At 33.6% G+C, this 17,610-nt stretch overlaps 1 protein-coding gene across 1 annotated transcript; it reads right to left on the bottom strand.

Moving 5' to 3' along the window:
- Positions 1–12,466: 12,466 nt before the first annotated feature.
- LOC111718415 (zinc finger protein 142) lies at positions 12,467–16,147 on the bottom strand. Its single transcript, XM_023493993.1, has 3 exons — positions 16,020–16,147; positions 13,924–15,807; positions 12,467–13,319 (listed from the first exon to the last, which is right to left on the bottom strand). The coding sequence occupies exons 1-2, from the start codon at positions 16,144–16,146 to the stop codon at positions 14,477–14,479; spliced, it is 1,458 nt and encodes a 485-aa protein (XP_023349761.1). The 5' UTR covers position 16,147; the 3' UTR covers positions 12,467–13,319; positions 13,924–14,476.
- Positions 16,148–17,610: the final 1,463 nt, after the last annotated feature.

Genomic DNA, 17,610 nt, shown 5'->3' on the forward strand with positions numbered 1-17,610 from the left:
TGATTTCTCTAAAAAAAATGACTTGTTAAATAGTTTTGCATTTCTACTGCAGAAACATTTAGAAACTTTTATATAGAATTGAACACGTTTAAACCTAGAAACATTGAAATTACACTTACAGTCCCTGTTTTTACAATTTATAAATTGAGTAGTGTTAATACAGAAAATTCTTATTTGATTATTTTTGTCACCATTCCTCTCCTGTGACAATCATGCATATTTTCTTTAAGACTTGGTCAATTTTGAAGTGTTGCAACCCCTTGGCATTTTGCTTTACATTGCTAATACACTTTTACTTACACTGTACACTGTACAGTACACTGTACACTGTTCAGTACACTGTACACTGTATAGTACACTTTACACTGTACAGTACAGTGTACAGTGTACAGTATACTGTACACTATACAGTACACTGTAAATTTAACTGTACACTGCACACTGTAGAGTACACTGTACACTATAAATTAAACTGTACACTGTACAGTCCTTTCACATGATGTCAAATCAGTGAAATATTTCTTGAACGCACATACAGTTCAGCTTAAAAAGGATATCTAATTCATCCTTAATTATGGAAAAGATTAAAACATAACGTTGTGAATCAGACATGCCACTGTGCAAATAGAAAAATTACATTAATAATCCCTCCAAATGCATTGAGGGTAATTTTGCCGTTACATATATTTAGATTATATTTTTAACTCTTTATTCTATTTTAAACATTGAGACTTGACAGTCAGATCATTCTTGTCAGCTAAGAAATCCCCTAAAGTAGGATGAAAAATCTCCTAAAATCTGTAACTTTCTTTTTTTACTCCGAAAAATCTCCAAAAATAGCATCTAATTTTTAATAATTTTGTGCTGTGACATTTAAGAGCCTATATTTCTAGAAAAAAAAATAAAGTTTATAAGATTTTTAATCAATCCTTTTAAAATTTAAATCCCAAGGGTTGGTAACGCTGCTCAGACTCGCTATTTATTAAATCTGATCTCTGTCAAAACCTCACACTCACAGCTCGACTGACTGACTGATAAAAATAAAATACATATGTTGTAAATCTGTATATATAATGTATAAAATGATTCATCACTGTAAGGCCAATGTTCACTGTGCGAACTCTGTGACCCCAACCTGTATTTTATGCCTGTCATTGTATTATATTGTATTAAAGTCTTACAGAGGCACAACAAGGGGGGGGGGTGGAACCCATAGCTTCCTAACTAAAACGGAATGATATTGAAAAACACTGATAATTGAAAATATTTAACTTACATTTTTTCAGGATAATATTTTAAGGATTTTATTTCCCATCCCAATAATATCACACCAAAATAATCACCACCCCTCCATTAGAAAATATCTCAGCTTATGTTTCAATGTATCTTTGTTATTTTAGGTACAGGGTTACTCAGGCGCCCAACCAATCTGATATAAAATACAAAAAATGATAATTGAAAAGTTGTACTACAGATTAGGGCAATATCATAATAAGTGAAAATATCTAAAAATACTTACAGGGGAGGGGCAAGCCTTCTTAAGGGACGGGTATGCATCACCCCCTTAATCAAGCTAGGGGGGGCCTTCCCCCCCCTAGTTGTGCGCCTGGGGTTACTCACAAAGGATGAGACTTCAGAGACGATTGTACCGTCTGTTTCCTTATATTCACGATTCCCTGCGATTGCAAACTAGTTAGTTTCTTTGCCAAATAATTAAATAAGCCATTAAGTTACTTTATCTCAGACAGAATACATAAATTAACCTTAGGATCTTCACATTTCAAGAGTTTTCGGTCGTCTTTACATTCTCACCCTTTGTGGTTAACACGCAACACATTCAAATTTCCACAGTTATTATTTTTATATATTTTGAAACTGATTATTTATGAAACTATTGTCTAAATTAAAGTTTTTAAGTATAAACTTCTAAAGATTAAGGGTTCATTCCTAAAATGACAAAATCCTATTTTGCTGAAATGTTCCACAGAACTTAATATTCAGGAACATGAAAAATTTAATTTTCTTAAAGTGTTGTTCTAAATAAACCGGAACTAATATTAATTGATTTGAAGACTTCCCGTCTTTGATCTCAGAAATAGTTTCCGGCATATTGGCATATTGGGAAACCTAATTTTGAAAATATTTCAGAATTTAAAAGAAAATAAAGTTCACAAAATAGCCCTGGTCCTGTTCTTTCTAAAATGTGGTATTTTATTTTTGCTTTCAAAATGACCAGAGATATTAAGAAATTTGTTTAGATTTAAATTTATTATATTAAACAATGAAATTAATTCTGAATGAAATCATTATAATATCTTCTGTAATTGTCAAAGTACAAAAAAAGCAGACCACATGGCAGACCACATAGCAGACCACATAGCAGACCACATTTTGAAAATGGCACGGCAGCTTTCCAGTGTGCAGATCCTGAATTTTTATACATTGCTCCCAGTGTGCAGAGCCTGAGTTTGTTTACATTGCTCCCAGTGTGGAGAGCCTGAGTTTGTTTACATTACTCCCAGTGTGCAGAGCCTGAGTTTGTTCACATTGCTCCCAGTGTGCAGAGCCTGAGTAAGATTACATTCCTCCCAGTGTACAGAGCCTGAATTTGCTTACATTGCTCCTAGTGTACAGAGCCTGAGTTTGTTCAAATTGCTCCCCAAGTGAAGAGCCTGAGTTTTTACATTGCTCCCAGTGTGGAGAGCATGAGTTTGTTACATTGCTCCCAGTGTGGAGAGCCTGAGTCTTTTTATTGCTCCCAGTGTGCAGAGCCTGAGTTTGTTTCAATTGCTTCCAGTGTGCAGAGCCTGAGTTTGTTTACATTGCTCCCAGTGTGCAGAGCCTGAGGTTGTTTACATTGCTCCCAGTGTGCAGAGCCTGAGTTTGTTTAAATTGCTTCCAGTGTGCAGAGCCTGAGTTTGTTTACATTGCTTCCAGTGTGCAGTGCCTGATATTTGTTTACATGCTCCCAGTGTGCAGTGCCTGAACTTGTTTACATGCTCCCAGTGTGCAGTGCCTGAACTTGTTTACATTGCTTCCATTATGCAGAGCCTGAACTTAAAAAAGAACAAAACTCACCAGTTTTCTTTTGGTGTCTTAACACTTGTGAGATTTTGATTTAAGGAAAAAACTGGAGAACATGAAGAAACTAAATAAAATAATATTTCATAACAAAAATATTGATACAGAGAAAACTGCCTAATCCCAATAGTGAAATCCAGGTTTCAAAACTAGTTTTCATACAGTGAGCACTAGAAAAATCTGGAATTGAATAGAAATAGTTTTGAACGTCGTCTTCCATGTACTGTATTAAATACTAAAGGTTTTTTTGCAGTTTATTTCGTTAAAAAAATCTTTTGCTCAAATATGTTTTACTTTGAAATCAATTTCACTATAATATAACTCCCATATAATATTTTTCTTATTGTCTTTGGTAATAAACAATTTAATTAATTATGGAAGAGGACTTTCTAAACTATTCACCAACTGTCATGTTCCGTGGGACACCCTGTATCTAGAATTAAAGTTGAACAACTTTTGCTTTAATATTTTAACAGTGTTTTATTCTGAACTCTGATATTTACTTCATATTCTGTGTTTTATTCTGAACTCTGGCAAAGAATCCACAATATGTGTTTTATTCTGAACTATGGCATTTACTCTATTAACAATCTGTGTTTTATTCTGAACTATGGCATTTACTCTATTAACAATCTGTGTTTTATTCTGAACTCTGGCAAAGAATCCACAATATGTGTTTTATTCTGAACTCGGGCATTTACTCAATTAACAATTTGTATTTTATTCTGAGCTCTGATATTTATTTCATATTCTGTGTTTTATTCTGTGTACTCTGGCATTTACTCAACAATCTGTGTTTTATTCTGAACTCTGGCATTTACTCAACAATCTGTGTTTTATTCTGAATTCTGGCATTTATTTCACACTCCAGGAAAAAGAGTATCAAACTAGAGACTCCATCTTAAACTTAAGATTATGACAATCTCCTCTTTTCTGAAACATTTACTATTTAATATTACATACTTTTGTTTATTTTGAGGAGTTGTAAAATATATTTCAAAACTTAGAAAGGATCAGTGCACTGTCCTAATATTTTGTTGATAATATCGAACTACCAAAAGCATTTTAAAATCACATGTAAGAAATTATAATAAAAGTGTTGGGAGATATCTCACAAATTGTTGTATCAATAACAATTTTTTAAAACATTGAACGTTGAACTAAGATCTATAAATTTTCACTCATTTGCAAAGAACAGTGTTGATATAATAATCTTTTAAAAAACAATTTTGGAATAATTCTCTCTTTACAAAGGATGAGAGTCAAATCTCTAAAAAGAGAAAAATATATTTAGTAGTCCGAGGTCCTCTAAACTAACGAAACCATTAGAGAGAAATATGAGTTTCTCCAAAAACCTCTTTCTCTTAGTTTACACGGTCTTCTTACTTTCCGCCCCTCTACCAGCAACCACACTGTATTCACAAGTAGTGAACTGGATAGGAGTTATCCTCTGCAATATTCCAGTTATATTTTCAGTGATGTACAACAAAAGTCTGCCCAAAGCCAAACAGTCAATCCTTTCTAACCTGAACAATTTTCTAATCATACAACTTCATGCCCTTGGCATAATGACGGTTTTACTTCCAACATTGGTGATTTTTTTACCTGCCAGCTGCCAGCACATACTGTATAATGTTTACGCAGACAGAACTCTTCATGAGTAATGCACTTGTGGTTACAACACAGTGTATAGCAATCATTATTGTGATCATTGGATTTAAGCCTGAGAAGTACATTCAGATAAACAGTGACTCATTTTACTGGAAGCTGAAACTATGTGTTCTGTTAGTAAGCCTGGTAATTACATGCTCTGTAAACCTTGGATGTTATTCAATGTGCTCAGGACAGATGTATTTCGTGGGAGCAATATATAACGGAATTTACAATACTGAAGAAAGTGCCAAATTTGATTTCCATTGCTACGGTCCAATGGTAGTGAAAATGATCTTTGGTGTTAATGCTCTGATCTATGTGGGAGGAGAGCTTATAATTCCAAAGCTAGGATTTCTGAAGAAAGAAAATCCTGTGCCTGTCTTGAATACACCAGTAGTCAAGGATCCAACTCCCAGAAATGACACATTTATTAATCAAATAAAAGCAGAAGAAACTCCTGAAGATATTTACCGCCAAGACCTACCTGAAACAGCATTGCTTTCAGCTAACAATGAAGCTGGGGATGTTACTTCCAAAGATAAGTTATCACCTTTTCTTCAGGCTTCAAACAGGGATCCCAATGCTAGGTTCTCTCAAAGCTTGTCCGCAGAGTGCAATTTAGAAGAAGCTGCAGCTGAAAACAAAAATTATGTTCAAGAGGTACCCTCCAGTTCCATTCGGAGACTAACACCTGTAAGAGAAGCTGGAAATGATGATATTGAAGTAGTTACAAGTGACTGTATAACTTTAGAGCCAGAAAAACCTCTACATCCATATGAGGTGGAATTGAAGAGAAAGAAGGATAACGTAAGAAGAAAAATCACAAGAAAACAAGTAAACATCATTGGATTTTTTACAGTAATTTCCATGTCCATATGGAGTCTCTTTTACTACCTCATTGGTATACCTTGGATGAGAACAGAGTATACTGACCTCCTAGCCTATGTCTTCACATTGAACGCAAGGTTCGTCTCTTACATCTTCCCATGGATAAAGTTCCTTTACAGTGACGAAGAAGTAAAATATTTACGTTTTAAAGTAAAAAAATGGATAAGACATATTTTCTGGAAAAACATTTAGCCTGAAGCATTAAAAAGTGCAGTTTTAACAAGATTAAATAGCACTACTGGATATTAAACTAAGAAAACCAGCATATCTGTGCATCATAAATATTAGCGTATGCTAAAAATGAAAAATTTTTTTTTGCTTGACATGCTTTGCCACTTTAAAAACTCTATATTTGTATTTTTATTCATTCATAAAAATTTAGTTGAAAACTATACATTGAGTCCAATCAAGTAAAAAATTGAAAATAAAATGATATATATTGGTAAAGCAATCTTAGCAGTATTCTCTCAAATTTTCCCTTTACGCCCATTAAACTTCTCTTAAATATAAAAATATTTGAGGTGGGAACGTTTGTCTCTCAAATCATATCTTTAGCTTAAAGTGCTTGAGCTCCGGATCTAAAGAAAAACCTTTTATTTTAAAACAATTCATCAATAAATCAAGAACATCTTTATCAAACAGAATGAACTTAAACCGTCTGGACAACAAAGGCACTATCTCGCACTAACACAAACTTTCTAAAGAGATCAAATATAAAAAAAAACAGGCACATATATAGGAGTTTAGCCAGGGGAGGGCAATTTTTTTGCTCCCCCTTAGACGATTCCCCCCCCTCCCGGCTTAAAAATGCTGTTTTTTCTATACTAAGTTTAGCTACCCCTATGTAGCCCATTCTAGTCCTGATTCAATATATGTATGTAAGTATAATTTGTATTCCTTTTGTAAAGTTCTGTATTACTCTCTGAAGTCCTGAGTAGTTTCAAGTACTATACATTATAATGTATCCCTCAGTAAAGTTCTGTATTAATCACTGAAGTCCTGAGTATTTTCAAGGACTATACATTATAATGTATCCCTCAGTAGAGTTCTGTAATTAATCACTAAAGTCCTGAGTAGTCTCGTGAATACTATCATTATAGGCCACTATCCTCATAAATTCACTCCCAACCGTCCTCTCCAAATGTAATCTTGTAGTTTTTATGTAAAATACGTATGTAATTTTAATTATTCAAATGAGTAATGATGTATCTATGTAATAGTTGAAATGTATGTAGTACAATACAATATAATCAACTTAAAATAAAACACGAAAGAAAATTTATTATAAGCCAATTGAAAATATGATGTTTAATAATTCTGTTCTGCGGAATTTGTTGAAACAAACTATTTATATTTAAATCTCAACTAAATATACATTAATTGTGCATTTACAAGTAGATAATTAGTCAGCACTTTAATAATCAAAACATTTTCAGGAATGCATTCATTCAACTTATAAATACATATAGATTCATCAAAGGGCTTAATGTATTCTCGTTGACATTAGTAGACTATGACAATCACCATTAGCAAAGGGTGTGAACCCATTCTTGTTGACTGTAGTAGACTTTGACATCTACCATTAGCAAAGGGTGTGAACCCATTCTTGTTGACTGTAGTAGACTTTGAAATCTACCATTAGCAAAGGGTGTGAACCCATTCTTGTTGACCGTAGTAGACTTTGAAATCTACCATTAGCAAAGGGTGTGAACCCATACTCGTTGACTATAGTATACTTTGAAATCTACCATTAGCAAAGGGTGTAAACCCATACTCGTAGACTGCAGTAGACTTTGACATCTATCATTAGCAAAGGGTATGAACCCATTCTCGTTGACAGTAAAAAGGGTTGCGGCCCTAGTCCTGAGTATATTCTGCTAGTATTTTGCATGCTTTCTCTAACTTCCACTAACTAAATATTATAGGAAAGTATATCTTTAAATTTAAAAAATCAATCATTGAGTTGTTTGATTAAATGGTATTAAATTATCCAGACTGCTATGAGAAGTTAATTTCTAAAATCTATTAATTCAATAATCTTTTAAAATGTATCTTTAAATTAAAACAATCAATCATTGAGTTGTTTGATTAAATCAAATTATCCAGAGTCCGAATTTATTGAATTTGATCCGTATCTCAAATCCGCCCAAATCCAGTTTAAATTGATCGCCGGGTTAAATCTTGAAACATTGAATACAATTATAAGTGAACCAACTATATTTGAGCCGCGTCTCAAATTTAAACCGTGGCTCAAATTCTTTAATTTAGGCCTCAGACTGCTATGAAAAGTTGCATCAATTTTAAAAATCGGGTCGACTTTAACATGTCGCAACGACATTTTTACTTTTTTGTATCCCTGGACATGTAGATTTTAGAATTACACACCATTCGCTTTTAACTTTAGTTTTCAAGAAGTAAGTGGCAAAATTCTCATCGATCAAAGATAAATGAGATAGACTTGTATTTCTGTCAGGATATTTGTTTCTATTGTGGTGTACTAAACGTGACTTTTGGATTTCTGTTACAGAGTACAGAGACATCGAAAGAAATTATTAGAATTCAAAACTATTTTTTTCAACCACTCTATTTAAAGGGACTGTGCGTAATTGCAAGTGACCCTACATGCAAATACCGGGGAACAGCATATTTCACTGATTCATGATCAATGATCATCAGGCAAAGAACTCGGTGCGTTTATCTCTTAAAGGGATTGTTCGCGAAAACAGTTAATATTTCATAATATTTTTTACTTTTTATGATCTGATATGTCACTTTTGACAACATTTATATTCCTATTTCGAGAATTTTTGATAATGAAGACGACATTTTCATAGTTTCCAGGAATGGTTGAAAATCCAGCGCCAGCGAAATATTATTTAAAAAAGCAAAATCAAAAATATTACACAATATTAACTATATATGAATGCATCGAAAAATAATCGATGACTATTGGTTGTCATATCTGAATGATTTATTTGAAATTAAATTGATTATTTAACGATCCCAGTTGAATGTTGCAAATTTCTGAATTTTTATGGACTCTGCGTTCTTCAGCAATAGTCGTTTTTAACAATTTTCTCCTGATAGGCGCAACAGATAGAAGTAAGATTCGTAGATTAGTGCTTATTTTTAACCGTAAGCCTATACCCCCTTTCATTTTTTCCGAACACTCCCTTTAAATAATGTTCAAATTGCCGCAAAACTAGCGTACGAGGGAGGGAACCCCCGGACGCCATGAGCCTCCACTATGCAGACACGAGCCTCCCAGATTTGCTAGGCTGATAGAGCCTCAACTATGCAGACCAAGCCTCCGCTATGCAGACCGTGCCTCTGCTATGCAGTAAATGAGCCTCCACTCTACAGCACAGCTTTTTTTAAATCTTGGTTTTTATGTGTATAATAAAAAATTTAAACAATTTTTTTGACGTAGTGGCATAAGAATTTTACTAAAGATTAGAAATATTTTTTGATTGTCATGATTAGAAACATATATGAACTCATAAAGTGGTTTATAAGATTTATACTTAAACTTTAAACATTTCTTGCGCAGAAAGGAAGATATTAGGAGAAATATTTCTTGAGTAAACTTAGTTTGTTTTGTTATAATCTTTGATTTAATCGATACCTTTTTTTGAAAAATGTTAAGATTAAAATAAATGATACAAATTTGCTAGATTTAATTTGAACTACAAAAAAAGGTATTGCTTAAATCAAAGATTATAAAAGAAGAAATAAAATTCAATTCAAATTTTTTTCTCTAAATTTTTTCCTTTTCATGTAAAAAATGTTTAAAGTTTTAAATACCACTTTATTAGTCATAATTAGGCGCTATTTATGCTAATTGATAAAAACTTATCATTTTTGAGAAACCTCTCATGCCACTATGTCGACAGAATTGTTAAAAACATTTTATTATGCATACGAAACAAGAGTTTTAAAAAGTACTTCTGTATAGTGAAGGCCCGTTTACTGCATAGCGGAGGCTTAGTCTGCATGGCAAAGTATCGGTCTGCATGGCGAAGGCTCGTTACTGCATAGCGGAGGCTCGGTCTGCCTAGCAAATCTGGGAGGCTCTTGTCTGCAGGGTTGGAGGCTCATGGCGTCCGAGGGTTCCCTCCCTCAGCGTACAATATGAACTCAAAAACAGAAATAAATAGCAATAATCTATTTCCATCAATTGGTTTTCAAAAATTTGAAATCAGTAATCCTTGAACAGTCAACGTTTTAAAGGGTATTGTTGCTAATCGGGTACGCCACAAATTTGGAGTTACTTATAACTGAAGTCCCTTCCTTTAGCATTTGTTATACTTTGTTACATTCCTTGGTTTGAATCTTGATAACTTATTTTAGCCTCCAATATATGTAATAAGATACTAATTAAAAATAATTAATATCCAGTGTAAGAAAAAACTAAACTCTTTGATTCTGATAGTAACTTAATTAAAAACCAAGAACTTTTAATTAATTGACTGCGATACTAATTAAAACTAGAGACCCTGCACAAGGAAAATAAATGAATATGTGCTGAGTAAAAAAGGTGGATCAGTTTTAGTAAAGGAATCGTATGAAAGATAAAATAAAGTCAATATTGATGAGTGTAGAGAGCAGAATGGAAAAATATTTTTTTTATTCCACATTTTGCGCCCAATTCCGCGCAAATCAGGGTGCGCTAAAAATGTGAAAATTGCGTAAATTGTGTGAAAGCGTCACGAGGATTTTTTTGCAAATAGCGCGTAACAAATATTGTGAACTTTATTTAAACATATTTTCAAATGACCCTATACCACCCGGCCACCTTAGTTCTAAACTTTGTTTTCATTTTATGAGATTGTTAAACAGTGATCTTCATGCAGCGTATTGTGTACTGTATGTACTGTATTGTGTACTATTACTGTATGTACTGTATTGTGCACTTTGTGTACTGTATTTTGTACTTTGTGTACTGTATTGTATACTGATACTGTATGTACTGTTTTGAACATGTAATAAATATCGGGTAATATATTAAGATAAGATATTCTGTAAATTTGCAGTACGTTGTACATTATTAATGATGGATAAAATTTGGGTTGAAGTCATACCTCGTTTAGGGTAGAGATCAATTAAGTGCTTGATAGATAGCCAATGCTTTTGTTCTTTTGGGGCATTTAGAGCCGAATCCATAGCTTGTTCTATAGCTACGCTTTTGTCCTTTTGTGACAGTTAGAGTCAAATCCATAGCTTGTTAGATAGCTACGCTTATATTTCTGTGTGGCATTTAGAGCTGAATTAATAGCAAGATTGATAAGCTATGCGTATGTCACTTTGTGGCATTTAGAGCCTGAGTAATAGCTAGATTGATAACCTACGCTTGTGTCCCTGTGTGGCAGTTAGAGCCAGGTGGGTTGTGTTCTGTTTGACATGGATAGTGGACTGGCTGTGCCTGGACGGATACAGTTTAGGGGACGAACTTTTAAGAGTACGGCATTTACTACAAACATACAACTTCAAGGGAAGTTGAACTGCCCTTTTTAATTAAAATTATGAGGAAGTTGAATAAATAAATAAATAAACAAATAAGTAAATAAATAGTTTATTTGGCACTTAAACATACATGGATTATCAAAAACACGTTGATAATTCTAGAATATTAAAGTTTTGGCTTGTGGAAATACAGAAATAGATTATTCATTTTTTTCACTCTAGAAAACTTTCTAAAAAAAATCTATCATTGCTTTGGAACTATTTATTCATTTAACTATCTATAACAGGTTTTGTTGCCAAGGAAAGGAAAAAGTAAAAATGTACTTGTAGTGTTGTCAATCGTTTTGGACCGTTTAAAAAATAATTATTAAAACTTGGAAGATTTCAAAACTGTAATATGTTAAAATTTTCTTTAAAAACTTTGCAATATTTTTATCCTAAAAAAACGATTCAAAACCGATCGTTACAACACGTTCGTTTTTTCATTATTTTTGGCTCGTTTATGCATCGTTTTTGCACCGTTTATTGCATATATCCTCTGGCAGGGTAAAATGCAAATCTTTGAAATTCTTTGAAAACATTTTCTCACTTTACACGTTGCCAAATTTTGACCCTGATAGAAAATATAGACAAAACACGATCCTAACAAAGAAACCAACTTAATGCACTTCACTATCTGGAAGCAATTATTCCTGTGTTAAATTACTGTTAACACATTTTTACCATTTATCTTCACTAGGCGAGGAACTATCCCAACTGAGGCCGAATTTAAAGAATTTGAGCCGCGGCTTAGATTGTTGGTTCCACATAAAATTGTATTAAATTTTTCAAGATATTGGCCGGCGTTCAATTGAAACCTGTTTTTGGGGGATTTGAGACGCGGCTTAAATTCATTAAAGTCGGACACTGTTTGCCTAAATCTAAATCTTAACAAAACAGTTTACATCTAACTAAAGTAAATTAGGCTTTTGATTGAAATCTTCATATTTTCAATCATAACTTATTAAATATAATTATTATAATAAACCACAAACTCAAGTTTTCTAATCCCTAAATATTCATAACTTAATGGTAGATATTTCAAATTTAGATATTTTGATCCAACAGAAATCATAGTTTGAAAAAGAATCAATTTCTTTGTTTTTCTCATCCTTGTACGTAAAATCTAAACTAGAGGAGTGTTACAAAATCGTACCAGCATTATGCAAATCAAATAAAAAAAAATTTTCTTTCTAATTTTCCTACAGTGAAAACCAGGAAAATCTGGAATAAAGTCAATTTACAGTTATAAATAGTTCAATAAACATAAGAAGAAATTGTATAGTGTAAACTGTAAACCTTCATAAGTTAATTTTCAACCAAAAAGTAAAACTATTTGCTTTAACCAACATCAAATACACTTAAAATTGCCTTAAGGTCGTCTTCCTATATATCTTTATTTATCTATTCCTTATCTCCCATGTATTTTTGGGGCCGTTCCCCCGGGCAGATTATTAATAAATTAAAAAAATAAGTTGTAACAAAATTTTTTTTCAAATAAGACAATTTGAAGTTTAACCCACAGAGCACTTCTTAATCAATATGTTTTCTTTTTTGATGTGCTTTTAAATGATAAGATAGGGTGGCAACGTATTCACACTGATCACAGGGATATCTAACTCTTTCATGAATATTTTTAATATGTTTCCTCAGATCACCTGCTTGAGTGACAGCGTATTCACAATTGGAACAAGGATATCTCACTCCTTCATGTTTACTCATATTATGTTTCTTCAGATAGCTTGCTGTAGTGGCAGCGTGATCACATTGGTCGCAGGGATATATCACTCCTTTGTTTAGATTCAATGTGTTTCTTCAGATCACCTGATTGAGTGGCAGCGTATTCACAATGTGAACAATGATATCTCACTCTATCATGTTTATTTTCAATTTGTACTTTAAGATTTCTTGCTGTAGTGGCAGCGTATTCACATTGATCACAAGAATATCTTACTCCTTCGTGTTTATTTTCAATGTGCAACTTCAGACTCTGTACACCAGTAGCAACATAATCACACTGATCGCATGGAAACCTCACTCCTTCATGTTTACTTTTAATTCATGTGTCTTCAAATGAAAGGATTTAGTTGCCACATAATCACATTTTCCACTTGGAAAAATTGCATCTCGTTTACTCTTTTTAAACCTCTTTTGTTCAGAGAAAAGGGGATCTTCTTCAATCTTGACAATTTAGCCTGAAAAATTCAAAAAGAGAATTAATACAATATTAACCTCAAGTATCTCAAAAGTAATATCTGAAAATGCAGTCAATTGACGTAACAGGTTTTAGATTTAATGGGCTTTCAGGCGCTTCGCGCCCATTTCCTATAACAATTGTAAACACTTTCTCTCTGTGCACATGGTAAAAAAACGAAAAAATTTCGTGGATTTCTAAAATTTTATGGAAATCAAATTTGTTAGAAGCAAATTTTTTAAAATTAAATCATCAATAAACCTTCCCTTGGGTCACCGGAGGTCCCACATAACATTTGGGCACGATCATTTCAGCCATTTTGATGTTTATTAAATAAAAATAGACAAACAGATTAGCAAAGTTTATGATAAATGTGACCGAATATCTAAAAAAAAGTCAAAAATCCATCCCCTGATCTGTCCAACCCCCCCCCCCTTTCTTTCCTCAACGTACAGCGCAACATATTCCTTACTTCTTATCCCCCAGGCCAGGAGCGTATGAGAACATTTGTGACGGGGGTGCACATAATAATTTTGTCCCCCCCCCCGTCGGCAAAATTGTGCCCCCCCCCCCTTAAAACCCCTTTTTTGAAAAAATATTGATACCTTATCTCTCTGTAGGACAATTTTCAAGTATACTCTACACATCAAATGTCCTACAGAGAGAGATATTATATTATGTAGCAGAGATCAGGTGGTTTATAGAGCAGTGGCCCGGCCAGAGGGTCAGAGGAAATTATAAAAAGGAAACACTAAATTCTTATTTCATATCAGGCTGTAGATACAGGCCATGGTAGCCAGAGCTTCACGGCTTCGGCTACTGCCAATCAGGAATAACAGTCTCACTGCACATGTCATGATAACTGTGTGATCCATGCACCACAAAAGGGGGCTCTGGGTTGCAGGGAGGGGTGGTTACCTGGTAACAGTTGTGTTATTGGGGAGTCACTAGATAGATAGATAGATATTTCATTGATTTTCTCATTTTCCCTTTTGATATGAGTTTAAATTGTAGATTAATCACATTGATCACAAAGATATTTATTTAATCCTTATCTCCCAGGTATAAATTTGGAGACGTCCCCCCTGGAAGGCTGGAATGATCAAAATAAATGAGGAAAAAGAAAATTTGAAGTTTACAATGCAAACTACTACTTAATTAATGTTTCCTTTTCTTATGTGCTTTTAAATGACAGGATTGGGTGGCAAGGTATTCACACTGATCGCAGGGATACCTCACTCCTTCATGCTTAGTTTTTGTATGTCTCCTCAGACTACTTGGGTCAGTTGCAGCGAATTCACATTGATCACAAGAATATCTCACTCCTTCATGTTTAGATTCAATGTGCAACTTCAGACTACTGTCTATAGTGGCAGTGTACTCACAATGATCGCATGGATATCTCACTCCGTCATGTTTATTTTTGATATGAATCTTCAGACTACTTTCTGTAGTGGCAGCGTACTCACAATGATCGCATGGATATCTCACACCTTCATGATTAGATTCAATGTGCAACTTCAGACTTTTTACTTCAGTCGCAACGTATTCACACAGATCGCAAGGATATCTCACACCTAGATGTTTTTTTTCAATGTGTTTCTTCAGATTACTTTGATGAGTTGCAGCATACATACACTGGCCACAGGGATATCTAACACCTTGGTGCCTACTCTCAATGTGAACCTTCAGATTTTTTGCTTTGTTGGCTACGTAATTACACAGGTCACAGGGATATCTCACTCCTTTATGTTTAGATTCAATGTGCAGCTTCAGAATTTGTGCACCAGTATAAACGTTTTCACACTGATCACAGGGATACCTCACTCCTTCATGCTTACTTTCAATATGTTTCTTCAGAGTACCTATTGTAGTGGCAGCGTACTCACATAGATTGCACGGATACCTCACTCCTTTGTGTTTATATTCAATGTGTACCTTTAGACTCTGTACACCAGTAGCAACGTATTCACATTGATCACAAGGATATCTCACTCCTTCATGTTTATTTTTGATATGAATCTTCAGATAACTTTGGTTAGTTGCAGCATATTCACATTGACCGCAAGGATATCTTACTCCTTCATGTTTAGATTTAATGTGTAACTTCAGACGCTGTACACCAATTGCAGTGTATTCACACTGATCACAGGGATACCTCACTCCTTCATGCTTATTTTCAATATGTTTCTTCAGACTACCCGGTGTAGTAGCAGCGTACTCACATTGATCGCATGGATACCTCACTCCTTTGTGTTTAGATTCAATGTGTAACTTCAGACTCTGAACTTCAGTAGCAGCGTATTCACACTGATCGCAGGAATATCTCACTCCTTCATGTTTACTTCTTCTATGTCTTTTCAAATTACGGGACTTAGTTGCCACAAAATCACATTTTCCACAGGGATAACTTTTATCTCCCAGCTTCCTCATTTCAAGCCTCTTTTGTTCAGAGAACAGGGGATCTAATTCAATCTTGATATTTTCAACTGAAAAATTAAAAAAAGAGAATTAATAAGTTATAAAATTAACCTCAAGTATCTTAAATGTTGGAAATTTTTAATAATATCTGAAAGTGCAGTCAATTGAGGTAACAAGTTTACAGGTTTGTGAGCCCAAAGTTCTGAATAAAATCAGAAATCAATAATATTCCTATAATTCCAATAATAATCCTAAAACAATAAATGTAGAAAATCTTTACCCTTAATTTGATTTTCTGTAATTTCCTCTTTTATATCTTCTTCCGCTACATACACAGTACATGTATCCTCTACAGTACAGATTTCTTCTTTGATGGTTACTTTATCTTCTTCCATAATTTCTGCCATTCTTTCTGAAATATGTACAAAACATGTTATACCTTCAAGGGTAAATAGTCTTGTAAAATAAAATGAATAAAAAAATAAACTGCAAGCAAATATTTACAATGATTGAAAAGAAGTAAACGTCAAGAAGGGGTTGTTGAGGTTAAAGCATCGTGTGATAAAATGAGAACAAAGTATGTTTAAAATTAAGACCAAGTGCTGAAAGTTGGAGTAAAACTGGAAATAAACCAGCTGACTGCAAGGTAGGTCAGGCAGAAAAAACGCCAAGCATTTTAAAAGCCGGAACCCTTGAACTGTTATTAATCCTTTCAATGGGGAAAATGAATCTGGGATCGGGAAAAGAATTCAGATCATTGCAATTAAAAATAAACTGAAAGTCCTCGACTTTTTTTGCTTAGGATATAAGACTATAATTTTCGTCTTGGTAGTATTAATTGCAAGTTTATTGGCTCTCAGCCACATTCCCAGATTCTGAAGCTCAAGATTTACAAAGTTTCCAAGTTCAAAAATGCTTGTACCTTTTTTTAAAGCAGTTGTATCGTCAGCAAAGAGAAAGTTAAGCAGGGCATTGCTTTTAAACATATCATTTATGAAGATCAAGAAAAGTAGTGGTCCTAAAATAGATCCCTGTTGATACTATACTAAACTCTTTATTTTCAGTCTTTTCTATTCTATCTGAAAAAAATATAGATTGCATATCCAATGAAAACAAAATTGTTGTACACAGTTTGGTCAAAAATATTAAAAAAACATATTTAAAAAAGTTTATATAGTATAAGACAAATATCCTTCCATAAAAGTTTAGAATGATATTTGTTATTTATGCATAAAATTGAAGAAAAAAAAAAACGTTTTTAATTTCTATTTTTCAAAGAAAAATTTCAGAGAAAATTTTCTGCAAAAATGTTAAAATGATAAAAATATTATTTAAGATAATAAGAATGATGAGGGGAGCAGCGGGGGAACAAAGTTGGGTTTTGATATAGAAAATATACAATTAGAACAAAGATTAATATATTAAAATCTACAATAAGTTTACAGTGCATGGTTCTTTTTTTGATGTGTTTTTAAATGATTAGATTGGGTGGCAATGTATTCACATTGATCACAGGGATATCTCACTCCTTCATGTATTTTTTCAATATGTACTTTAAGATTTCTAACTGTAGTGGCAGCGAATTCACATTGATCACATGGATATCTCACTCCTTCATGTTTACTTTCAATATGTATCTTCAGACTAAATGCTCGAGTGGCAGCGTATTCACATTGATCGCAAGGATATCTAACTCCTTCATGCTTATTTTTAATATGAATCTTCAAAATACCTGCTGTAGTGGCAGCATACTCACATTTGTCGCATGGATACCTCACTCCTACATGTTTAGATTCAATATGCTGTTTTAGAATCCATGCCGTATTGGCAGCATATACACATTGGTCGCATGGATATCTCACTCCTTCATG

The sequence above is a fragment of the Eurytemora carolleeae genome, unplaced genomic scaffold (genome assembly GCF_000591075.1).
Source record: "Eurytemora carolleeae unplaced genomic scaffold, Eaff_2.0 scaffold74, whole genome shotgun sequence".
In the NCBI taxonomy this organism is placed as follows: Eukaryota; Metazoa; Arthropoda; class Copepoda; order Calanoida; family Temoridae; genus Eurytemora; species Eurytemora carolleeae.